Source organism: Phyllobates terribilis, unplaced genomic scaffold, assembly GCF_046119375.1.
Source record: "Phyllobates terribilis strain yellow unplaced genomic scaffold, ASM4611937v1 Scaffold_11__3_contigs__length_659146591, whole genome shotgun sequence".
Lineage (NCBI taxonomy): Eukaryota > Metazoa > Chordata > Amphibia > Anura > Dendrobatidae > Phyllobates > Phyllobates terribilis.
In genome coordinates, this window is record NW_027362771.1 from 438,791,697 (window position 1) to 438,818,232 (window position 26,536).

The 26,536-nt window shown below is 45.9% G+C and overlaps 1 protein-coding gene across 3 annotated transcripts in view; it reads right to left on the minus strand.

Annotated features, from left to right (window-relative positions):
• Positions 1–26,536, minus strand: part of POLG (DNA polymerase gamma, catalytic subunit) — an 82,295-nt gene that overhangs the window by 10,522 nt on the left and 45,237 nt on the right. For 2 of the 3 annotated variants that reach the window (XM_073653254.1, XM_073653253.1), the window contains exons 17-20: positions 24,674–24,920; positions 23,815–23,937; positions 13,917–14,082; positions 2,108–2,316 (exon numbers count right to left, since the gene is read on the minus strand). In XM_073653254.1, the coding sequence (XP_073509355.1) occupies positions 2,108–2,316; positions 13,917–14,082; positions 23,815–23,937; positions 24,674–24,920 (745 nt within the window). The remainder of the gene's footprint in view (positions 1–2,107; positions 2,317–13,916; positions 14,083–23,814; positions 23,938–24,673; positions 24,921–26,536) is intronic. The other variant, XM_073653255.1, reaches the window with a different exon arrangement.

Here is a 26,536-nt window from a genome sequence, read left to right on the forward strand (position 1 = left end):
TATGTTAAGGCATCTATTAGAAGACATTGGAGGGGGTGATCCCCTTTAACTTGACTGTTTCTTTCATAGAGCAACATAACCAAATAATGTCATCCACGTCTTTACACATCTGTGCTCTGTTGCTCTCTGACTGAAAAACAATTATTGTCTTAACTCACATGGAAATGAGGCTTAAGTGCTTTGGGAGTGTCAAAGCACTTCCCAAGTCTCTTCTTCCTTAGCTCTATTCCCTGCACAGTCCCACCTTCTTCTGCTTGACTGACAGCTCACTGCTTTGACTACGCAGCCAGAGAGCTGTCAGCAACATCATCTTGTCCCGCAAGAAAACAAGCCATCATAAAGCTGAATTGACAGGAAAATTATATATATATATATATATATATATATATATATATAAAAAAAGTTAAGGAATCCAATCAAAAAAGGCCCAAAATTTGCCAGTTATTGATCGGTTAAATATAAAATATTGGCATTCATCATCATATTAGAAGACGCATGAAATCATAGAATGTATGATGACACAGCTCATGACATCACAAAGGGCAGAGAATGCAAAGCCCTAAAACAAAGCATGTCACTGGAGTACAGCAGCTTGAAGGGGACAAATCCCGGTATGTGCTCTACTTCACACAATGCTTTTAAGGGGCTTGGCCACTTTGGCTCCGCTTCATCAAAGCAATTTTGCCAGAAATCTGGCATAAATTGCCTTGAAAAGTTGCACATTTTCTGCACAATGTGGAGTTGCACAAAAAATTGCAGCTTTTGGTGTTTTCATGCTCCGCCACAATGGATGGAGCTGGGGCGTGACATTACAACTCATCTAATTCATGACTAGTTATGGTACTCCTTACACCAGAAATCTTACTCCAGTTAAAGCCGCTTAGTGAATCAGGAGCGTCTGACTCCAACGTGCCCCGAATCAAGACTGGCGAGAAAACTCCGGTCTGGGGCCTTTATGTTTACTGTAACAGATGGGTTGGGGACATGATTTTGTGTACATTTACTATTATATAAGTGTTACAGGTTCTTCTCCTGCTCGTCTTACTGCAGCTTTCTTCACAGACGGCACTGCTCTCCTGTCCATACAATGGCTGCTGGTGGAGGAACATGTGACCAGACCTGTCCATCAGCCTCCTCCAATAGAAAATCAGCTTTCCTGTTAGGTGTTTTTTTAACTGGATGTTACTGATCTGATATAGTCACATGCTCCACCGCCATTTTATGGACTGGATATTATGTTTTCTATCCTCAACACATCTGAGAAAATAAAAATAATGTGGCCAACCCCATTAACTGATTATTTATCCAACAAAAGGTTACAATCTAGCGATGTCAGCGCCTGGTCTCGCAAGACTCACATGACGCTGTTTTGGCACATGAGCCCTGCAGCCAATCAGTGGCCACTTCACTCGCACTTTCTTCAGATGAAACAGAAACCCAGAAGAAGTGAGGGCTGCTGCTCTCTGACCTCCTCCGAATGTTTGTTACGTCCGATGGAAGTGAGCGTGAAGCGGCCACTGATTGGCTGCAGGGTTCATGTAACATAATAACGTCATGCGAGTCCCGTTAGGTCAAATGTAATTATTGCTGGATCAGTGCCGGCACCGGAGAACAAACAAGTACAGGCTGTTATTTTATAAGTGGGAATATAGCAATTGAGAAGGGGTTGTCCGAGTAGTGGACAGCCCCTTTAAAGGAAGGTTTTCAGCAGGATAGAACCACTCAACTTAGATGTTGGGGTTCTAATAAACGTCCCATTTGTTTAACCAAATTGCCTAATTAAAGGGGTTGTCTCAAGTTCTTAAACATTTAAAATTGCACAGTGTTTGTAAAAAGAAGCAACTTTGCAATGTAACCATTAAGAAAAATCCTCTTCGTTCTGTAGAATAGATGGATTTTTAATTCTATAGCATAAACCTTGTTGCCTAGGTTACCAACCACTGCTGCAGTCTAAGATTGGATGGTTACCTGGGTAAGAAGCGGGTGCAGCTAGCAGGCTCTATACTTTGAGCTCTGATGCTGGCCTGCTTCGGACTTCAGATTCTGACAACGTATTGCTATTAAACATCCTAACATTTATTAGAGAAGAGACGACTGAGAACTATACCTTGTTAGCAGATTTGTGATCTGAAGCGCAAGTGCTGCTCGATATCTGTCCTCACTGCGCACTAAGTATCGAACTTCATCATGGATGCTAATGCAGAAGCGCCCATCAATCTCGTATTCTTCAAAAAGCCACTTCATGGCTACTAGCATAAGATGCAGGTAGTCAACAGCTGAACTCTGTACAACCCAGTTCACTCTACTGGTTATAAACTATAAAGAGAAGATAAAAATTACACAACAGGAAATGGATTTTTGTTCTTACAGTAAATTTTCCTCTTGTTGAATACATTGGAGCACACAGAACCATGGGTATACACCATGCCACTAGGAGGCTTAACAAAGGGTAAAAAAAAAAAAAGAGTCTTGGCTATACCTGCTCCTCGGGCACTAGGTTGTCAGTTTAGTGCCAAAAGCAGTATCAACTCAAAAACAAAAAAAAATCTACAGATATCAACTAGGAACTAACATAAACTGAATCCAGGAAAGAAAAATATTGCCCAATAGTATGGAGCTGTGTCCCCAAGTATAGTCAACTTGAAAGGAATTTTACGATAAGACTCACGTTAAAATCTTCTTATCATGGCCTTTATAGGGGAACACAGGAAACATGGGTTTATATGATGCCACATGGAGGACACTGAGAATAAATCTTACAAGCTTACTCCTTCCCAGTAGGCAACACCAGCACCCAGCTATTCTTTTTTTTATCAGATTCTTTTTATTAAACACACTCCAAATAATTAACGCTCAGCTATTCAGTTAGTGCAAAAGCAGTAGGTGGAGCAAAATCAAGACCCACCAAACAAGGGAGGGTGCTGTGTCCCCCAATGAAGGAGGCTACAAGAAAGATTTTATTGTGATTCTAAAAATCATATCTTGGTCACTTCATTGGGGGACATAGGAATCATGGGATGTCCTAAAGCTGTCCCTGGGGTGGGCAAATGAATACCAGTACTGCAGAAGGAAGAATAGCAATCCCTCAGGTTTGCCACTTGTAGTTCCCTTCTGCAAAGACTATCCCTAAAACGCAAAAGGTGAGAGCTCCAGAAAGATGTGGATACAAGAATAATTAGTGACCCTATGGAATAGAACAACAGATACCTAAAAGGTGTGAGACTCAAGAGGCTTCTAGCCAACAGGGTGAGAGAGTGCCAAGCCCTGACAGGGGCGCCCTATTTTAGTCCAATCTTCTGCATTGGCAGATTGAAACCAGAGAACAATGGTGGCCCTAGAGATGGTCTGACCTCTGATAGAGCATCACAGAATGACCAACCAGGCATCTGAACGACCAAACTGAGATGTGAGAGACAGAGCTACTCAGCTCTGACTATGTCAGATTTTGTAAAAAAAATCTCTCAGGGAGATGAGAGGCGAAGTATCTAAAGGAAGGAGGGCATCATTAAAGTGAAAGGTGGAAAACACTCTAAAGGAAAAAGGAGGGAGTCAAACGCCCGACCATTCTGTCCCGGAGAAGGAGAGAGACTGGTTAAAGCCCTTCTTGGAGCCGGAAAGCTGAAGAGAAAAATCTCTGACCATCACAAAACAGAGGACTGAAGACCAGATTTAGGTACCCCAAATCCAGGGGGCTAATATGGTGGCCTCGAGTTTGCCCTCCCCAAGTGGACCGCCCTGACCTATGGCCTACAAGTCAAATTCCACTGGACCTGGATAGCCAAAGGCAGGAACCTAGCCCTTGAGATTCAACCCTGGCTCAAAACAGGCATAAAAAAATTAAAAAGGAGGATATTGCTATAGGAGTGCTGCCGATATATTTTCATCTACGAACAACAGGCTTTCTAAATTTAATAGTAGAAACATGACGTCTAAGGTCATTGTTCCTTAGTTTTTGTCTGACAAACCAAATCCGAAAAGCACGAAGCCTTCCAAACCATGGACTAAACAGTACTGCCGGTAATTTAAATGATCCCCAAATAGGTGGTTGTTATCTGCCCTGCTGTAGCCTATTGGGGAAAGAGTTTTTTTTTTTTTTTTTAATGTATTCTTAGTGTCAGCCTCCAGGTGGCAGAATATAAACCTTTGGTTTCTATATTCCCCAATAAAGCAACCGAGAAATCCTGTGTCCCCCAACGAAGCAATAGAGAAAACAGGATTTTTGGTTACTCATCGTAAAATCTGTTTCTCGGAGCCTTCATTGGGGACACAGCACCCTCCCATTTTGACAGCTTTACTAACTGTTATTGTTATGTTACAGTTTGATTTTCTGATATTTCTCTTTGTTTTATGTTGCTTCTCCTACTGCTTGTACAGGAAACCATGGGACGTTCAAAAGCAGTCCATTGGGAGGGAAACAGCAGTGAACAACTCCATTCATGTCGGAGAACTAACCACTGCCGCCTGTAGGATTCTGATACCTAGTCTGGCGTCAGCCGAAGCATAGGTATGAACCCTGTAAAACTTGGCGAACGTGTGGATAGAGGACCAGGTTGACGCTTTGCACAGCTGTAGGCAGGATGCCCTATGACGAAGCGCCCAGGAGGCGCCCACCGCTCTGGTAGAGTGGGCCTTAATCTCGGGAGGAGGAATTCTGTTCTTACTCTGGGACGCCTCCAGAATTGCTGTCCTGATCCAGTGAGCAATTGTAGCCTTGGAAGCCGGAAGGCCTCTCCGAGCTCCCTCAGCGATAACAAAACAGGAATCCATCCTCCGGAAGGGGGCGGTCCTAGCCAGGTAAACCCGAACTGCTCTGACAAGGTCCAACCTATTCAGAGAACGTTCCAGAGGATGAGACGGAGTCGGGCAAAAGGAAGGAAGTACAATGTCATAATTAAGGTGAAAGGCAGAGACCACCTTGGGAAGAAAAGAAGGCACCAGTCTCAAGACTACCTTGTCCTTGTGGAGGATCAGAAAAGGAGATCGACAGGAGAGAGCCGCTAGCTCCAACATGCGCCGGATGGAAGTGATTGCCACAAGAAAAAACACTTTCCAAGAAAGAAGGGACAGAGACACTTCTCGCAGAGGTTCGAAGGGGGAACTCCTAAGAGCCTCCAGGACCAGGTTGAGGTCCCAGGGACCAACTGGCATTCGGTATGGAGGGACAGCGTGAGCCACTCCCTGAAGAAAGGTTTTAACCTGAGCACGAGAAACCACATTTTTCTGAAAAAGAATAGAAAGCGCAGAGACTTGGCCCTTCAGGGAACTGAGAGCAAGTCCCAAGTTGAGCCCAGCCTGGAGAGAGGCCAAAATCGACGGAAGGGAGAATCTCATCGGCACGGTGTGGGTACTGTCCCACCAATGGAAAAAAGCCTTCCAGGCCCAGTAGTATACTCGGGAAAATGAAGTTTTCTGAGCCCGGATCATGGTCTCCTGGTTCTGAAAAACCAGACTCTCTCAGTACCGTGGTTTCAACAGCCACGCCGTTAAATTGAGTGACTGAGAATTCCGGTGGAAGATGGGGCCCTGAGAAAGTAGGTCTGGCCTGTCTGGGAGCTTCCAAGGGGCGTCTGCAAGATGATTGATGACCTCTGCATACCAGGACCTCCTGGGTCAATCCGGGGAGATGAATATGACCGGCACTCCCTCTGCTTTGATCTTCTTCAGCAGCCGGGGTAGAAGGGGAAGGGGTGAGAACAGATAAGGTAGCGCGAACTGTGACCAGGGTATCGCCAGGGCGTCGACACCCACCGCGAGGGGGTTGCGGGATCTGGACACAAACTGCGTCACCTTCCTGTTCAACTGGAACGCCATGAGATCTACATCCGGAGTGCCCCACCTCAGACAAATCTGAAGGAAGGCATCCTGATGTAGAGACCGTTCCCCTGCCGCGAGACCCTCGCGACTGAGAAAGTCGGCGGCCTAGTTCTCTACTCTGGGGCCGCCAGAATCCTGCTCTCTGCCCAGAGAAGGATTTTGGAACCTTCGGCTAAAGCCAAGGGACTCTGGGTCTGTCCCTGGTGGTTGACATATGCCACCGCCGTGGCACTGTGTCTGGATTCGGACTGGTAAGTCCCTGAGAAGGGTCTGCCAGTGATGAAGGGACAGGAGAATGTCCCTGATCTCTAGGATGTTGATAGGCAGAAAGGACTCCTCCTGAGACCAACGACCCTGGACCGTAAGGTTGCGGAACACCACTCCCCAGGCGAGGAGGCTAGCATCCGTTGTCACCACCTGCCAGTGAACTGGGAGAAAGGATCAACACTAAAGGTGAACAACTGGCTACGTCGATGGTGCCGTCAACAAGGATTTGGATTTCTGGATCACGGAATGAATTACCTATACGATGGACTACTTGCTAGAGATGGGGTGCACCTTACGAAGACTGGAAAACATGTATTTGGAAGTCGCCTTGCTACACTCATCAGAAGAGCTTTAAACTAGAACAATGTGGGAAGGGAAGCAAAAGGCCAGAAAAAGCCATACAGCTGACAAATACTATTGAGATCTCTGCTACTGGAAGTGGAAAGGAAGAACAAAGACAAAACAATTTAAATAATAAAAATATGGGAGGAAGAGAAACCAATCACAAACTAAAATGTTTTTATACAAATGCACAAAGCATGGGCAACAAACAAGGAGAATTGGAACTACTAATGCAGGAAAAGGAATATGATGTCATTGGAATCACTGAAACTTGGTGGGACGATACACATGATTGGAATAAAAGGCTAAAAGGATACAACTTATTTGCAAGAAACAGACTTGATAAACGAGGAGGAGGTGTTGCATTGTATGTTAGAAAAGCGAATATCTGCACAGAGATTGAAGCTTCAGAGACTGGGAGTTCTGTGGAAACTGTTTGGGTAAGAATACAAGGAGAGAACAACGGAAAGGACACCATTGTAGGCATTTACTACAGGCCACCTGGGCAAGCTGAAGATATGGATGAACTCTTTACGTATCAAATGACCAAGTTCTCCAAAAAATATGACGTAGTGGTCATGGGAGATTTCAACTATCCAGACATTTGTTGGGAATCTCTCTCAAGTAAAACTAACAGGTCAAGCAAATTCTTATCCTCTCTTGCTGACAACTTTATCTTCCAAAAGGTAGGGGAGAAAACAAGGGGATCTGCTACTTTGGATCTAATCCTTATAAACAGGGAGGAAATGGTTGAGGAGGTAAAGGTGGCTGGGACCCTAGGAGGCAGTGATCATGCTATTATAGAATTTTGGATAACTAGAGGAGGAAGACATGTGAAGACTCAAACTTCAAGGTTAGATTTTAGAAAGGCAGATTTTAAGAGACTCAGAAAGAGAATAGGAGGGATCCAATGGCTGGATGCCCTTAAGGACAAAAATGTCCAGGAAGGATGGGAAATTTTTAAAAATGAGATTCTCAAAGCACAATCGTTAACAATCCCGAAAAGTAGGAAGAATGGGAAGCATTTAAGGAAACCAGGATGGATGAACACAGAACTTAAACACATGCTAAAAAGAAAGAAAGAAATGTTTATTAAATGGAAAGAGGGAGGCATATCTAAAGAAGATTATAATGCAGTCTGCAGATCCTGTAGGGCACGTATCAGGTTAGCTAAAGCTGACAATGAATTAAGGCTTGCAAGAGATGTCAAAAGCAATAAAAAAGGATTTTGGGGGTATGTCAAAAGTAAAAGAAAAGTCAAAGATGCTATAGGATTTTTACAGGATGAAAATGGAGAAATGGTAAGAGAGGATGTTGAGAAGTCCGAACTTTTTAATTCCTATTTTGCATCTGTTTTCTCTCAGAAAGAAAATGTAACATCAACTGATCTTCACGGTCCTTTTAAAGGAATAGAGGAATCCAAGTTATCTGTAAACAGAAAGATTGTGAGGGAATATTTAGCTAACATAAATGAGTTCAAGTCTCCAGGTCCAGATGAATTACACCCCAGAGTACTGAAGGAGATCGTAGAAGAAATTTTAGAACCACTCTCCATAATCTTTGAAAATTCTTGGAGAACAGGAGAAGCCCCAGAAGACTGGAGAAGAGCAAATGTTGTTCCCATCTTCAAAAAGGGGAAGAAGGTGGACCCAGGGAACTATAGGCCGGTGAGTCTAACTTCTATACCAGGAAAGATCTTTGAACAAATTATTAAACAACATGTATGTAAGTACATGGATAAGAATGAAGTGATTAACCAGAGTCAGCATGGGTTTGTAATTAACAAGTCATGTCAGACTAACTTAATTTCCTTCTATGACAGAATCACTGACTGGTTGGATCAGGGAAATGCTGTAGATATAGTATATCTTGACTTCAGCAAAGCATTTGACAAAGTATCTCACACCATCCTTATTGAAAAAATGACCAAGTATGCAATGGACCAGGCAACTGTTAGGTGGATTCATAACTGGCTTAGTGATCGGACTCAAAGGGTGGTTGTAAATGGCTTCACATCCAGCTGGATGAATGTCTCAAGTGGGGTACCACAGGGCTCCGTCCTGGGACCTGTATTGTTCAACATCTTTATCAATGATTTAGATGAAGGAATTGAGGGTAAACTGATTAAATTTGCTGATGATACAAAGCTAGGAGGGATAGCTAATACTAGAGAAGAGAGAGAGAGGATTCAAAAAGACCTAAATAAACTGGAGCAGTGGGCAGCAACCAACAGAATGGTTTTTAACAGGGAAAAATGCAAAGTACTACATCTGGGCAATAAAAATGAAAAAAGCATATACAGAATGGGAGGAATAGAGCTAAGCAACAGTACATGTGAAAAAGACTTAGGTATACTAATAGATCATAGACTGAACATGAGTCAACAGTGTGATGCAGCAGCAAAAAAGGCAAATACAATTCTGGGATGTATTAACAGAAGCATACAGTCTAGATCACGTGAAGTCATTATCGGTCTTTACTCCTCTTTGGTCAGACCTCATCTGGAATACTGTGTACAGTTTTGGGCACCACATTTTAAAAAAGACATAGACAAACTGGAGCAAGTTCAGAGAAGAGCGACCAGAATGGTGACTGGTCTGCAAACCATGTCCTATGAGGAACGGTTGCAGGATTTGGGAATGTTTAGCTTGCAAAAAAGAAGACTGAGAGGAGACTTAATAGCTGTCTACAAATATGTCAAGGGCTGTCACATTGTAGAAGGATCATCTTTATTCTCATTTGCACAAGGAAAGACTAGAAGCAATGGGATGAAACTAAATGGGAGGAGACACAGATTAGATATTAGAAAAAACTTTTTGACAGTTAGGGTGATTAATGAGTGGAACAGGCTGCCACGAGAGGTGGCGAGTTCCCCTTCAATGGACGTCTTCAAACAGAGGCTGGACAGACATCTGTCTGAGATGATCTAGTGAATCCTGCTTTGAGCAGGGGGTTGGACCAGATGACCCAGGAGGTCCCCTCCAACTCTACCATTCTATGATTCTATGAATGAGAGGGGAAGACAGTCACCAGGTCAGGGACGCCCTGACCCGGTGCGGAATCAAAACTGGACGGTTCAGAGAGAGGACAGGTCTGTTCCACTGGGATAGGATGGTTTGTTGAAGTGGCCTGGTGTGAAATTGCACGAACGGAATCGTCTTCGACGCCACCACCATCCTTCCCAGGACCGCCATAGCCGAGAGATAAAGGTCTAGGGGCCTGAAGAAAGCGAACCCCATGCTGGAGGGCTGTCCTCTTCTCCCTGGGAACAAATACCCTGGCCTGAAGGGTGTTGTATAAAATGCCGAAGAAGACTAGACGCTGGGTAAGGACAAGACAAGATTTCTTCCTGTTGACTAGCCAGCCGAGTCGAGGCAGATTATCGAGAGCGATGGTAAGACTTTCCTGGGCGAGGGAGAAGGATGGAGCCTTGAAGAGAATGTCGTCGAGATAAGGAATGACCACTAGGCCCCTGACTCGAAGGGCCATTGCTGCTGCCATTATCTTTGTGAAGACTCTGGGAGCGGTAGAAAGGCCGAACGGCAGGGCGACGAACTGCAAGTGGTCCTGATGTACCGCAAAACGCAGGTACCTCTGGTGCCCTGGGAAGATGGGGACATGTAGGTAGGCATCTTGGATGTCTATAGAGCACGGGAACTCTTGTGACTCCATGGAGGCTATTACTGAACAAAGGGATTCCATTCTGAAATGTCGAAGACGGACCCTTCTGTTACGTAATTTTAAGTCCAGGATGGGTCGAACGGACAGGTCCTTTTATGGAACTACGAAGAGGTTCGAATAGAAGCCCGTGAAATGTTCCTGTGGAGGGACAGGAATGATGATGCCTTATTTGAGGAGAGAAGCAATGGCCACAAGAAAACATGGGATCAGGGAAAGATCCTTTGGGGAATGGGATTCGAAAAAAACGTCTCGGGGCCGTGAAACGAAATCTATTTCGTATCCTGAAGATACAACTTCTCTGACCCACCCATCCTCGAATGAAGCCAGCCAGAAGTCTCTGAAATACAGAAGATGACCGCCCAGCTTGGGGGAGTCCCCCGGAGGTAGCGAGTCATGCGGAGAAGAACCTACAGATTGGGCCCTGGAGGAGCTGCCTTGCGCAATGCGGGGACGCCAAGACGGTGTCGGCTTAAAGGAAACCCTTTTCCTAACCTGGCGTGCCTGTGACCTCTCCTGGCGTGGGGGTTCATCTGCTGATGAAAAACACCAGAAAGGCCGAAAGGAACTAAATTTATGTTTCGGGGAAAGGCGACATTGTTTTGCCTGTGGAAGGCGAGAGCTCATCCCTCCCGTGGCCTCTTTAATAATCTGGTCCAGCTTGGTCCCAAAGAGTCTTGATCCCTGGAATGGCAGATTAGTGAGGGACTTCTTAGGGGACAAGTCCGCCTGCCACGCCTTTAGCCAGATGGTTCTGCTTATGGCCACCATATTACTGGCCGCTTAGGCGGCCCATGAAGCGGCGTCCAAGGAGGCCGACACTACATACTTTCCAGCATGAGAGTTCTGGTCCGCCAAATCAGCTAACTCCTGAGGCTGAGCTTCAGTGAGGATGCCTTGACGGAGTTGCTTAGCCCATGCAGATATGGACTTTGACACCCATGTGGTGGCAAAGGCAGGGCACAACGTGGAAGCCGCTTCATAGGCTGATTTGGCAAACGACTCTAGGAGCCGGTCAGAGTCCTTAGGGAAGCCCCATCCGTAAGGGGAAGCACCGTATTGGTAGATAGCCTAGAGACTGGGGGGTCCACCGTAGGGGATGCGGTCCAGTTCTCTGTAAGGTCAGAGGCAAAGGAATACAGGATGCCGAGACGTTTTCCTCTCTGAAACAGTTTGGTCGGGTATTCTCGCTCCCTGGAAAGGACCTCTTCAAATTCCTTATGGGCAGTGAATACCTTGGGAGTTGGTCTAGACCATCTAAACGAAACCGCCTGTTCTGCGGGTTCCGAAGCGCAATCCTTAATGTTAAAGGTCTGGTTGACCGCTGCAATAAGACTCTGAACTATGTCCCGCATGTTAGAGGCCTGGTCAGAATCCATGTCAGAGTCAGGTTCAGTAACCGTATCAGAGTCTGACTCAGCAAGTAAGTCAGGGAATGAGGACCGAGAAGAAGAAGCTGCCCGCCGGGAAGGACCAGGAGGAGTGAGGGAGCGAGAGCAGGACCTGGAATGATCTTCCTCCCTAGATCTCTTACGGCCAATCTTGGCAGGCTGAGCCGGGGGTTCCTGTGATCCGCTGGCAGTGAAGGAAGCAGAGGTAGGTAACCTGTCTAGCGCACATACTAGGGTCTGAGATACCGTGGTAAGGTCTGTGACCGACTGGGACAGGGAAGTCGCCCACCCCGGGATACGGGGAACACTCTCTCCAGATGCAGTGGGGGCCTCCTGGGTAGCGGGAGTGGGAGGATTGCTGCAGTCCTGACAGAGGGAAAATGTCTGATCTGAAGGGAGTCTGCATTTACATGAAGAACAGACAAAGTGCTTTACTAGAGTGGTAGAGGCTGGAGGGCGAGAGCGCTTTCCTTTAGACTTAGACATGATAGTAAAGGAGACAAAGCCAATAACTAATGCCAGAGGATAGAGGGCAGGAAAGAGTTGCTGAGGAGAGCGTCAGTCTGCAGCACAGAGCTTACCCAGAGAAGCGATGAGAGGCTGAAGATCTGCTGCCAGTAGTCCTTGGGAACGCTGCTGTAGATGCTCTGGGAGAGCTCAGGGCGACAGCAGGGCTCAGGGAGACCGCAGATTGTCTGGGTGCCTGTAAATGGCAGTGACAGGAGGAAGAGGAGGGCCTCCTGCAGTAAAAAGAGCACGCAGAGTTTGTGCCACTGAGAGGGGGGTGTTGTGGAGGCCGGAGGTAAGGGGCGGAGTAGAACGCCGACGGAGGAGAAGGAGGTAGGCATAGCTACATCGGGCGGGAGAAGAGCCCGCGCGATAAGGAGACTGCAGGGGGCGGGGCACAGAAGCCGGGGTCTAGATTAGTGAGGTAAGGCCGCCGGCGAAGGGGGGAGGAGTGTGGCGCGTAGACCCGAAAAAGATGCCCGGAAGGAGCCCAGAGCCCAAATCCACCTACCTAGAAACAGCGCCGCTGCAGGGGAGCACTTGAAGGGGAACATATGTCCAGGGATAGTCCTGCTGCAGCATATAGCATAGTTTTTCATATATACAAGTGCTTCTCAGTACATTAGAATATCAAAAAGTTAATTTATTTCAGTTCAATACAAAAAGTACAACATTTTTTTGAAAAGCCTTGTCTTAATCCTTTCAAAGCTGCGGTTATCCCGTTTGCTTGTGCACCTTTTTCTACCACACTTTTTCCTTCCACTCAACTTTCCATTAATATGCTTGGATACAGCACTCTGTGAACAACCAACTTCTTTAGAAATGACCTTTTGTGGCTTACCCTCCTTGTGTAGTGTGTCACTGACTGCCTTATGGACATCTTTCAAGTCAGCAGTCTTCCCCATGATTGTGGAGCCTACTGAAAACAGACTAAGGGACCTTTTTAAAAGCTTAGTAAGGCTTTGCAGTTGTTTTTTGTTAATTATTCTAATTTATTGAGATGACTTTTGTGTTTTCATTGGCTGTAAGCCATAATCATCAACATTAACAGAAATAAACACTTAAAATAGATCACTCTCTTTGTAATGACTGTAATAATATAAGTTTCACTTTTTGTATTGAAGAACTGAAATAAATTAACTTTTTGATGATATTCTAATGTAGTGAGATTCACCTGTATTTTTTAACAGTGTTCACTGTACGGGATGAAAAATAATATAGTAATACCAAATATGCATTGTTTGTGTGGGGTTTGTGTGGGGTTTCCACAAATAAACTTTTTTTTAATTATTAAAACTGTGATTTGGGGTTCTTTTATTTTTGTATCTTTTTGTAACACTTAAAAAAAGTGTTTTTAACAATGTCTAGTAGTACCACAAGAGTACTTGACCTGCGATCCTTAGATCGTACAGTGTATTATCAATGTTGCACAGTGTATTATCTAACCTGTACCCTACAACGGGATCTTATTGGCTGAGGGATATGGAGTACACGGCCACTGTTAGACCCCTGATTGCCAAAGCAACTCACCGGCACCTTGCAACTGTATTGCTCGGGTGCCGATAGGGTGACAAAGGGAGTGCTCTTCCTCTGTCAAACTCCTCACATGATGCTATCACTATTGAGGGTTGGGATCAGAGTGGGGTCCAATCCCAGCACATGCAGCAGAAGCTGCGTATAACAGATGGCTCCTGCTGCGGATGGCACAGGAAGAACTCCCGCGCCCATATCGTCCCTGAGATGTAACTGTCCAAATGTGAGAAATCACCTGCAATCTGAATGTATAGCTCCGTCCATTTGAGGAGAAGGGTGAACTGGCACAGATCTTTGGACTTTAGAAGGACATGCTGATAAATAATGGAGATTCCCTTTAAAGCTACTACCTCAAGCAGTACACATAACATTGTGATTTCCTACCTCTCCTTTCACAGCTGCAGGTTCCAGCGCTCGGCTGATGTGACATCCTAGGACAGGGGTACTTGGGGAGGGACTCATAGCTATGCTCTCCAGCTTGTTAAACATTTGGGACTCTGTACCTCCAGCCCAAATCTTCCGACTAATTAAGTTCCATTTCCTTCTAGAGCTGTAATTGAGAGAAATAAATCCTGAGGATGCAGCTTTACCTTAGAGCTAAAGTCAATCATGAATTTCACCATGTACTAGTAGTGATATCCACGAATAATTATAGGCCAATTTCTTCATCTGCACACAATGACTTGTTCCTACAAGATGGTTGTAAGGACACGGGGTCAGTGGGTGCTCTCGTCCGCTGGTCCAGCCGCCTTTAGAAAGACAACGTGGACCAGGGCTCATCCCCAAATGAATGCCCGAACTCCTCAACCGTGGGCGTAACACTACTCAGACAACACAGGGTGAGGGAATCACAATATTAAGGCTTTATTGGATCCCCAACAACTAACAGCATATAACACATAACCAGCACAGCACAAATTGTAACAGGCAACAGTCTCACCCCTCCGCTGGCTCACCAGGGTTTTAGATTCTTCGTATCTCAGATCTTCCAGGACTATTTACTCCAAACCAGTGGTCCCCTTCTTTTGGCAAGCACCCGCCCAGAAAGAAATAATGCCGGAGTTTGAAACTGAGACAGCACGGCAAAGTCTGTAACCAGGTGACCGAAATGTCCCAACCTGGGTTGCGTCCTAGGTGGTCGTTGTTCTCCCATTCTTATCCGAAGATCCTAAATTAGCTGCCTGTCTTCAAGCTAGTGCACCTGCAGTCGGGACCGACATCCCTAGGCTGAGGGCAGTAGACAAAAATCTCTTGGTCAACTGAACAGTCCTCCTGATATACCCTCAGCCCTCATTGCAGGATACCGGGGACTTCACGATTGGTGGAATAAGACTGTCTTTTCATTGGCTGGATCTCAAGTCCCATATAACCATTTTTGGTCGTATTGCAGTCCAGGCAAGGGAGAGCCACATACTGATTGATATAGTCCTACAATGGAATGCTAGTAGGAGACATTCGGTTTGCAAGTTATGACATTAGAACAATGGTGACTGAGGCAATTTACATAGAGTCAACAATCCACATGGTAATACAATGGCATTCTAATAGGATTAAATTCCTCTGACCTTACAGAAGAGAGATAATTGCATTACCTAGGTTAACATCACCAACATCAACAAGACTCTAGAAACAATGGGTATACAAAATAGTGTCCAGCTAGATTGTAAGAACTTAACCCATGAGTGGCATATTACGAGTTCGCCACAAAATACCAAATTGTCCGGATAAATAAGAAATCATCCTATGTTGTATATAAAAGGGGTCCATTTCGTCATATTCCCCCCTTCTTATTTAGCCAGACATGATAGGCTTCCGATCGTCCTTCTCCACCTGTCGGGACAGTCCATCCGCATTTCCATGGTTCTTGCCCTGTTTATGTGAGATGGAGAAATTGTAAGATTGTAACGCCAGACTCCACCTAAGCAATCGCCCGTTGTCCCCAGCTGTGCGGTTTAGCCAACTCAATGGATTGTGGTCAGTGAGGACTGTAAATTCATTGCCATAGAGGTAGGGCTGCAATTTTTTTTAGGGCCCAGACTATGGCCAGGCATTCCTTTTCTATGGTGGCACAGGCCCTCTCTCGGTCCAACAGTTTCCGGGAGAGATAAGCTATCGGATGTTCCTCGCCGTCAGCCCCCACTTGGCTAAGTACCGCTCCTAGTCCTGTGTCTGATGCATCGGTTTGGACAATGAACCTACGTCGGAAGTCAGGCGCAATCAGAACTGGGCTCTGGGCTAGCCGGTCTTTCAACTGGAGGAACGCAGCTTCACATTCTGGGGTCCAGATAAGGTTGCGGGCATATTTTTTGGTTGTGAGGTCGGTGAGCGGTTTTGCTACGGTGCTGTAATTGGGGATAAATTTTCTATAATAGTTTGCGGTGCCCAGAAACGCGCGGACCTGTTTTTGGTTGACTGGGCGCGGCCACTGGGTAATTGCTTTTACTTTTGCTGGTTCTGGACGAATGCACCCACTTCCCACCCGATGTCCCAGGTATAACACGTCGGCCATCCCCATCTGGCATTTGTCAGGTCGGATGGTGAGCTGGGCTTTGGCTACCCTTTGCAGCATGTGGGACATGTGCTGAAGATGCTCTTCCCAGGTGTCGCTGAAGATAGCGATGTCATCCAAATAGACCTGGGCATACCCCTGACATCCCTCTAGTAAATGGTCCACCATCCTTTGGAAGGTAGCCGGGGCATTCTTCATCCCAAAAGGCATGCTGGTGAACTCATATAGGCCAAAAGGGGTTATGAAAGCTGATTTCTCTTGAGCCTCTCTTGTGAGTGGGATCTGCCAGTATCCCTTGCTCAGATCGAGGGCGAATATAAACCGAGATCCCCCCAACCGATCTAGTAGTTCATCCACCCGGGGCATGGGGTAGGCATCCGTAACTGTGATCTCATTGAGCCATCTATAGTCCACACAGAAACGAGTACTCTTGTCCTTTTTTGGCACCAGCACAACACTGGCAGCCCATGGGCTTTGGGAGGGGACTATGACTCCCATGTTTAACATGTCATCCACCACGGCCTTCATCATTGCCAACACCGGTGGTGTCACTCGGTGGGCGGGTTGGCGTAGTGGAGTGGATACCCCTGTGTTGACATGATGCCGGACCAGAGGTGTTCGACCGGGCAAGCTCGTGAACAGGGATTCATATGGGCTGAGTACGTCTGTTAACTGTTGCTTCTGTGATGGACACAGCTGTTCCCCCAGTGATACATCTTTTACCCCCATGTCCCTTTTGAAGTCCACTAATAGGTCTGGGATCTGGTCTATATCAGGGTCATCTAAATCGGGACAACAAACTGCTAAGTTGGTGACCTCTCTTTCCTCATAAGCTTTTAGCCTGTTAACATGGTAGGTATGCTCACTAACCCCTGCTCGGTCCAAGGCCACGGTGTAGTCAGTATTGCCACATTTCCTGGTAATGGTAAATGGACCCGCCCACATGGCTTGCAGCTTGTTTTTTCGTACCGGTACGAGTACTAGGACCTTCTGTCCACAGGCAAATTCTTGGAGTCGGGCAGCGCGGTCATAACATCGTTTTTGCCTTTCCTGAGTCACTTCTAAGTTCCCGTGGGCTAATGTCATGAGGTGCCTCATCTTTTCCCTAAATTTTTGAACATAATCTAGGATGGGAACCTCTTCTGTGGGGAGGGTGCCCTCCCAACTTTCTTGTCCCAGCTCTACGGGCCCCCGTACTTTTCAGCCGTATAGCAATTTGAAGGGGGAGAACCCGGTGGAGTCCTGCAGCACTTCCCGGTAAGCAAAAAGGAGCTGCTGCAGGTTTTTCTCCCAGTCCCCTCCCTCGGCCTCTGCATAACGGCTAATGAGCTGTTTCAGGGTTCCATTGAAGCGCTCACACAATCCATTCGTTTCAGGATGGTAGGGGGTTGTGCGCATGGGGCGGACTCCATGTTTCTCCCAGAGGGTCTGAATCAGTTCGCTTTGGAACTGTGGCCCCTGGTCAGTTAATACTTCCTGTGGAAGCCCTACTCGGCTAAAGATGTCCAGTAAAGCTTGAGCCACATGTTCTGCATTTATGGAAGTCAAGGCAGTGGCTTCTGGGCAGCGAGTGGCAAAGTCTACCAGGGTGAGGATGAATCTTTTCCCGCTGCGGCTGGGGATGGCTAAGGGGCCTACTAAATCAATGGCAACTCTCTGGAACGGCTCCCCTATCAAAGGCATGGGTTAGAGTGGGGCCCGACATGTGGCTCCGCCCATACGTTGACACACTGGACAAGAGGCTCTGTAGTTCTTCACTTCTTGAGTGACCCTTGGCCAAAAAAAACTATGCAACAGGCGGGCCCTGGTCTTTTTGGTCCCCATGTGCCCAGCTGCGGGAACATCATGAGCTAAGCGCAGTAGTTGGGGTCGGTATTGCTGGGGTACCACAAGCTGATGTACACGGGTCCAAGGTCTTTCTGGGCAGGATACGGGCTTCTCCCGATATAAAAGGCCTCTTTCCCATCTATACACCTCCCCCTGATTTCCTCCCCCAGGTTGGGCAGCCACACTACGGATACTTTCTAGGGTGTGGTCTGTCAGTTGGGCTTCCCTGAACTCCTTACGATCTATCTCCCCCCCACTCAATGACCACAGGTTGGTTTGATGTACTCACATTTGTTGGCTCAGAAGAGGAGGCTGAAGACGGCGGGGGTGGGTTATTCTTGGATGGGTTGGTAGAAAGATCTGCACACGGTTGATTCTTGGCTTGGCTGCGGGTGATGGCAGTGACGAACTGGCTGGATAATCCTTGTCCTAGGTCGTTTCTCAAAAGGACAGGGGTTGGGAGGCCGTCCATGAGCCCCACTTCAACCTCTCCCTGGTCAGTTCTCCAGTCCAACTGCACTCGTGCCAGAGGGATGTTTGATCGCTGGCCCCCAGCAAGGGAGATGGTCACTTGGCGGCCTGGCAAATGATGTTCGGCGGGAACAATATCTGGGCTAACCAGGGTGATTGAGGATCCAGTGTCTCGAAGTTCCTGAGCCGGTATTCCACCAACCTTGACCGTCTGTATGTGGCGATTGAGGTTGGCTGGGGTACGGTGTCCGGCCTGCCGCAAGGTGTGGATCGGGTAAATCAGTTCCTCAGCTGCTGGTGTTTCGTGGGGGTAGTATCCTCCAGGCCTCGCTGGTTCATCTCTGCATATGTTGACTGGTTGAGCTGGCAGACGGGCTCCAGGCATGGTGCCCCGGTTTTGAAGACACTCTTTGGCCATGTGTCCAAGACGCCCACACGTATAACAGCGTTGTGGGTTAGGCAAATCACGGGCCCTGTTCGTAAGCCTTTGCCCTCTTGGGGCTTCTGTGGCATAGTGAGTTAGACCAGTACGGGAGTCTGGAGGTCGCTGGGATCCATGGTTGAGGAAACCCTGGGATCGGTGGGTCTATTGGGTCTCCAGCTGGGTTGGTTGGATGTAAATTCGTGAGTCAATCGGGCGGCTTGCTCGGGGGGTGTCGAGCTTCCGGTCCGCCACCCATTCTCGTATTTCCGGGTCCATCTTTTCCATAAGCTGTTCGAGTACTATCATGTCCCGGTGGGCAGCAGCAGAGTGGGTAGCCCGACCATCGAGCCAGCGGTTACAGTGTCGTCGGTGCTGACTGCCAAATTCGACGTCGGAGACACCCTGGCGAGGCATAGTCCGGAACTTAATGCGATATCTCTCAGGGGTTATGGCAAAAAGGGTCAACAGATTGTCCTTAATAATTCCATAGTCCAAGCAATCCTGAGGCCCAAGTGATCGGACAGCCTCCTGGGCCCGACCAGGCAAACTTGTCCACAGGTATTTGGGCCACTCAATTGTGGGCACCCTGTGCATACTCATCACCTCAAAGTTTTGCAAGTGTTCATCAATCTCCATGCTGGATTCATTCATCACTGGTACGTTACTGTAGCGAAGATGAATTCCTTGGTGGCGGTTTATTGTGGAGGTGGGCGCTGGTGGTAAGGAAATTGGAGCTCCAAGCACTGCTTGTAAAACACCAGCCCTTTCTTCTCTTGAAGCTTTAGGCCCCAAGGCAGCCAACCATTCCTTGGCTTGTTCTGCTGGGGATTGGGTGGTTTCCAGATTGTCACGGGACCCAAGATGAGACACATGGTGGACATCCTCGGGTACACAGTCGACGGGGTCCTCATCGTCCTCCACCTCATTCTGGATCTCCCAATGGACCAATTTCTGGATCAAAGCCGCCCGAGTGTTAGCGCTCCTGTATTCAACATTTCGTCTCTGGCACATATCCTGTAGCATCCATTTACTGCTGCGGTCGTATCTCCTCTCCGGCCCTTGTCCCATGGCCGAGCTGGTGGGGTTGGACATGGCAGTGTCCGAAACCTGAATGCCTCACCTATGGCTTGCTGGGTATGCTTATATGCCTCCCTGGTTGTTGAGCCCCTGGACGGTGTCCACGAACACCAGTCCCCTGCAGCTCTCCTGAATAAACAAGGCTGAGTAGTGTCCCACTGCTGCCACCAATTGTAAAGACACGGGGTCAGTGGATGCTCTCGTCCGCTGGCCCAACTGCCTTTAGAAAGACAATATGGACCAGGGATCATCCCCAACTGAATGCCCGAACTTCTCAACCGTGGGCGAAACACTACTCAGACAACACAAGGTGAGGGAATCACAATATTAAGGCTTTATTGGATCCCCAACAACTAACAGCATATAACACATAACCAGCACAGCACAAATTGTAACAGGCAACAGTCTCACCCTTCCGCTGGCTCACCAGGGTTTTAGATTCTTCGTATCTCAGATCTTCCAGGACTATTTACTCCAAACCAGTGGTCCCCTTCTTTTGGCAAGCACCCGCCCAGAAAGAAATAATGCCGGAGTTTGGAACTGAGACAGCACGGCAAAGTCTGTAACCAGGTGACCGAAATGTCCCAACCTGGGTTGCGTCCTAGCCAGTCGCTGTTCTCCCATTTGAATCCGAAGATGCTAAATTAGCTGCCTGTCTTCAAGCTAGTGCATCTGCAGTCGGGACCAACATCCCTAGGCTGAGGGCAGTAGACAAAAATCTCTTGGTCAACTGAACAGTCCCCCTCATATACCCTCAGCCCTCATTGCAGGATACCGGGGACTTCACGATTGGTGGAATAAGACTGTCTTTTCATTGGTTGGATCTCAAGTCCCATACAACCATTTTTGGTCGTATTGCAGTCCAGGCAAGGGAGAGCCACATACTGATTGATATAGTCCTACAATGGAATGCTAGTAGGAGACATTCGGTTTGCAAGTTATGACATTAGAACAATGGTGACTGAGGCAATTTACATAGAGTCAACAATCCACATGGTAATACAATGGCATTCTAATAGGATTAAATTCCTCTGACCTTACAGAAGAGAGATAATTGCATTACCTAGGTTAACATCACCAACATCAACAAGACTCTAGAAACAATGGGTATACAAAATAGTGTCCAGCTAGATTGTAAGAACTTAACCCATGAGTGGCATATTACGAGTTCGCCACAAAATACCAAATTGTCCGGATAAATAAGAAATCATCCTATGTTGTATATAAAAGGGGTCCATTTCATCACAATGGTTATCTCTAACTACGAGGAGCCTGTATACAAGCACAATGAGCAATATAAACAATATAAACAGGCTCACTAGTAATAACGACGGGGTAGGCATCATTGGTAAAGAAATGAGATTTCAACTATCAGTTATTCTCATTAATTGGATGTAATGTATTTTTTTTTTTATCATCTTCCCTAGGGGCGGCCATAGTGAAGACACACACTCCCTCCTATATCGTCTGTATAAATAGTACAGCAGGGTGTGTGTGCTGTATGGCAGCTTACAAATCTATCCTTAGAATAGGTCATCAATAGGAGATGGGTCGCAGTTCAACCCCTGGCACCACTACTGATCAGCTGAAACTTGGTTCGGCAGTGGCTGAATATAAGCGATGCATGGAGGACAGTACTTTAACGGTAAATTAGGTGCAGCATTCGGCAGTGGCCACTAAGTAACGTACAGGGCTGCTGGATTCTGCCAAACTGAATTCTAACTTACCAGTGGTGGGGCCAGGTATTGTACTCCGACTGATATCATACTGATGGACTCTCTTATCCGAGGAGACAGCATTTCCACCTCAGTAAATGTATTCATGGACCAATATGGAACCTTTTGACTTATAACGCAGCCTTTTTCAAGCCGAAAAGTCGCATATTGGTCTATGAATACATTTACTGAGGTGGAAGTTCATCTCCTTTTTTTTGTACTGATTGGTGGCTCAAGTGGACTACGAGCCACTGTGTGACGTGCACCTAGATACTCCGGATTTGCATGGTGTGCTGCTCAAACCTCTTTTTTACTATCCTATCCTTGGTCATCAATATTTCAGTCCTGGGCAACTCCTTTATGGTCTCCAGCACTACAACAGAGCTGTCCAAACATCTTGCAGCTTATACGGATATTGTGACAATCTACAAGGGGTAGATTGTAATCACTGTATAGAGTACAGTAGTGTTCAGAATAATAGCAGTCCAATATGACTAACCAGATTAATCCCTGTTTTTGGTATAAATTATATTACCACGTCAAACAATTTACCAGTTGGTGCAGTAGATTCTAAGAAAACCAACAGACTCAGCATTCATGATCTGCATGTTTTTGAGGCTGTATATTTGCATAATTAATTGAAAGGGGGTGTGTTCAAAATAATAGCAGTGTGGAGTTCAATTAGTGAGGTCAATCATTCTGTGAAGAAACAGTTGTAAATCAGGTCGCCTTATTTAAGGGTGAAGCCATGTTGTACATGAATTTCTCCTTGAAAGCCTGAGAAATATGGGTCGTTCGAGACATTGTTCAGAAGAACAGCGTACTTTGATTACAAAGTTGATTGGAGAGGGTAAAACTTATAAAGAACAGCAGGCAATGATAGGCTATTCAGCTAAAATGATCTCCAATGCTTTAAAATGGAGAGCAAAACCAGAGAAACTTGGAAGAAAACAGAAGACTACCATTCGAATGGATCGAAAAATAGCCAGAATGGCAAAGGCTCAGCCAATGATCAGCTCCCGGATGATCAAAGACAGTTTCAAGTTACCTGTGAGTACTGTGACAGTTAGAAGACACATGTGTGAAGCTAATCTCTTAGCAAAAAGTCCCCACAAAGTCCCACTGTTAAAAAAAGACATGTACTAAAGCAGATACAATTTGCCAAAGAACACATCAACTGGCCGAAAAGAAACATTTATGGACTGATGAAAGTAAAATTGTTTTTTTTGGGGTCCAAGGACCGCAGACAGTTCGTCAGAAGAACCCCAAACTCTGCATTCAAGCCACTGTACACTCTGAACATATGCTTCTCTTACTATGGTGCCGGACCTATTTACTGCATACCAGAGATCATCGACCAGTTTGCATATGTTAAAATACTTGAAGAGGTCATGTTGCCTTACGCTGAAGAGGATACGCCCTTGAAATGGGTGTTTCAACAAGACAAAGACCCTAAACACACCAGTAAAAGAGCAAAATCTAGGTTCCAGTCCAACACAATTGAGGTTATGGAGAGGCCAGACCAATTCCTGGACCTTAATCTGATCGAACACTTTTGAGGTGACATCAAAAATGCAGTTTCTGAGGCAAAGCCAACAAATGCCCAAAGAATTGTGGGATGTAGTCAAAGCATGCTGGGCTGGAATAACAGTTGACAGGTGCCAGAAGTTGGTTGACTCTATGCAACATAGATGTGAAGCAGTTCTAAAAAACTGTGGGTATACACTAAATATTATGTTAGTGATTCACAGGAATGCTAAATCCTCAAAAAAAGAGAGGACATATTGTGAGTTTGTAAAGACAAATGCAGACACTGCTATTTTTTAAGAACAGCCCAATGTTAATATTTTGTAATTTTCTGTAAAGTAGTTAAAAATTATATACATTTCTCTTCATGTTTTGAATTAGAAAACACTGTTCCCAATGCATGGAAATATAAACTAGTATAAAAATGTTGTGCTTAACTCATTGTTTTGAACACACTGCTATTATTTTGAACACTACTGTATATTATCTGCCTGACTAGCTCATCCAGCTCTTTAGATAGACCCGTTCATTGAATACCAGGTGGCATCATACTATGTAAGTAATATTGATGTGCATTACAGTCCTACTGATATCACTCATCAACATGAGATACAGAAGTTTCCAGGGATCAGTGGGACAGTGGAAATCTTGGCTCATAAACCGTTTTCCACATAGGCTCTTAGTGGCTGGTGAGAAGACGTGGGACAGCGGCATTGATGGGCTTCATCTTACTTTGCTGATGCGTATTTTTGAATGTTTCTCACATCCTGCAGGCTGACAGAGTTCTCTTCTCCTCTCTCAACGGAGATGCCAAGCTGTTCTATCAGCCATTCTGCGTCCTCAGACAAGATATACCTAGAGAAGGCAAAGACAGTGTCATTTTCAGAACATGACACCTGAAAATTTATTTTGGGTCTCTCAGAGGTAGCCAGTGACTATTTAAAAGCCATACATTACATTTAGTGTCACAGTTGTATGTTCCCCACAGGCACATTTCCCCCTTCCCTGATCACACTACCAGACTTCAGTCTCCTACTGCTGAGTCTTAATGGGATTGTCCTTTTTCAGAAAATTCCAGTCTCTGGGTACAATCTGTATAAAACAACAACTATGCTTAACTCACCCCCATCAGGTCCACCATTGAGTCTCTGCTGGTGCTCCCAGTGTCTGATGTTGACAGTAAGGCAGCCAATCACTGAGCTAAGCGGTTCTGATCGTGGCACTCAGTGATTGGCTGCTATACTGTGAACATGTCAGCGCTGCAGCGAATACACTAGAAGCAGTGGTGGAGACTCAGCAGTGGACCTGGGGAGGGTGAGTAAAGGGCAGTGGTGTTGTTCTTTTTATATAACAAACTGTGTCCAGAAACTTGAATCTTCTGAAAGCGGACAATCCCTGCAACATTTTAAAAAGCAGCCTGTGTGACACTGCCACTAAGTGGCCATTGTGTCCCCTCTGACACAACTGACTTGGACAGGGCTGGGAGGGCATCTGCGACAAATAAATGCTATTAGGAGCAAATTGAAAATCTAATTTTTACTTTGTAGTGTTGGGCCCGATTGCACATAGACTAGTACATAATGCTACCAACCTCCTGACTCCCTTTGTCACGGCATACATTTGCTTGGCTTTCTCCGCTGCCTGTTCTTGGGTGAGACGATGATTAAACTGCATCAGAAGCCGCTCTGCAAAAGGCTGTCCTGCTCCGTAGATACGTCCGTAATTGAAGACTTTTGCATGTTCTCGACTTATTCCCACTGTAGATGCGGTCTTACTGTGCAGGTCAGTGCCACTGCTCTTCTTACCCTGTAAAGTCATCCAGCCAAAGGCCGTGCAGCCTGAAGATAGAGGGATTTCCATGCAGTGAGTGCTACATAATAACTGCATAGAAAGCACAATCTACTCCCTGCAAAAATCAGCTGTTTGCTGGTGAATTCAAGAGTTGACTTTGGTTAAAAGGGCTTCTCTGTGATGACACAAACCACTGAAAGAAGTTGTCCACTACTTGGACAACGCCGTGTCCTACCCCACACTTTTCCCCGATAAAATAAAAACACTTCTACTCACCTCCGGTGCTGGCGCCATTCCCGGGGTGTCAGAACTCACTCTTCCTGGGGCTTCCGTGCTTTTATTGTGACACATGACGCTGGTGCCCAATCAGCGCCGACGTCACAATCCCTGCCTCCTGTCAAATTGAACATGAAGAGGAAGTCAGATCAGCTGCAGCCTGGATTTCCTCTTCATGTTCGATTTGTCCAAAGGCGGGGACAGTGACGCCAGCGCTCGTGTCACAACAGCCGCACGAGAGCCCCAGGACCGCGAGTGCGGAAACGGCGTCAACGCGGGAGGCGAGTATAGGCTTTTTTATTTTATTGGGGCCAAACATTTGGATCAAGAAGGGGTTGTCCAAGTAGTGGAGAACCCCTTTAAAGGAAATGTGTCATCAAAAAATCACCTATTGTTTAAATCAGGTTTCTTTTACATTTTTGGTAGTTTGTTAATTTTTGTAATTATGATCTGTACTTAAAAACAACATTAGAAATCTTGCACTTTTCACATTGGCCACTAGGGCTATTTTACTTCCTGTTCTTTCATGAACAGTTTTCAACAGTCTCATTATCATCACAGGCAGGATTACAATGACAGCTCTATACACAGCTGACAACACAGGATCCACCAATCACAATAGGTGATGTCACAGATGACCCTGCTGCCCCACCCTTCACAATGACCATTTCACATGCAGCTTAGATGCTTTAATACAAAAGATAGGGATCTAACTATTGCGGCTAATCTACATGTGAATTTCCTTAAAGAGTAGGAAGTTCAAGTCTAAAATAGCCCCAGAAGCCAGTGTGAGACCTGCAAGATATGTATATTTTATTTTTAAAACAGATTGTGATATGGAATTAAAAACAGTTCCAAAAATTTGTAAAAAATACATTTAGCACAAAATACTGATCAATATGTCATTTTCTGATGTCAGATTCCCTTTAATAACAATTGTGCACAGCACATTGTCGCTGTGTATGCAGCGATCCTATAACAGAAGTGCACATACACCATTACACCACCCGGAAAATGAAACTTTATACTGTATGAGCCAAAAGAAAAAAAAATCTCACAGTAAACTGAGAATACCCACCTCTAACTGAATGTGATATGTAACCACTAATTCTTATACTTTCCATAAAAAAAGTAGGATAAAAAAAAAATGTAGGACACTGGAGCAGTTACAGGTCTTAATGTAATTCACAAAATTACACATCATCTTGTAAGCCTTCCATGTGGGTGAATGGGATGAGATGGGAAAAGATGACACTTAAAGGAGACTCTCTGGAAACTAATGCAAAGGAGACCAGTAAAAAAGCGGAAAAGTAATAATGGGGTTGATGGTGAGGACATAAAGCAGGGCAGCAGATGAAAAGCACAAGATGACATGATTGTGAAAAGC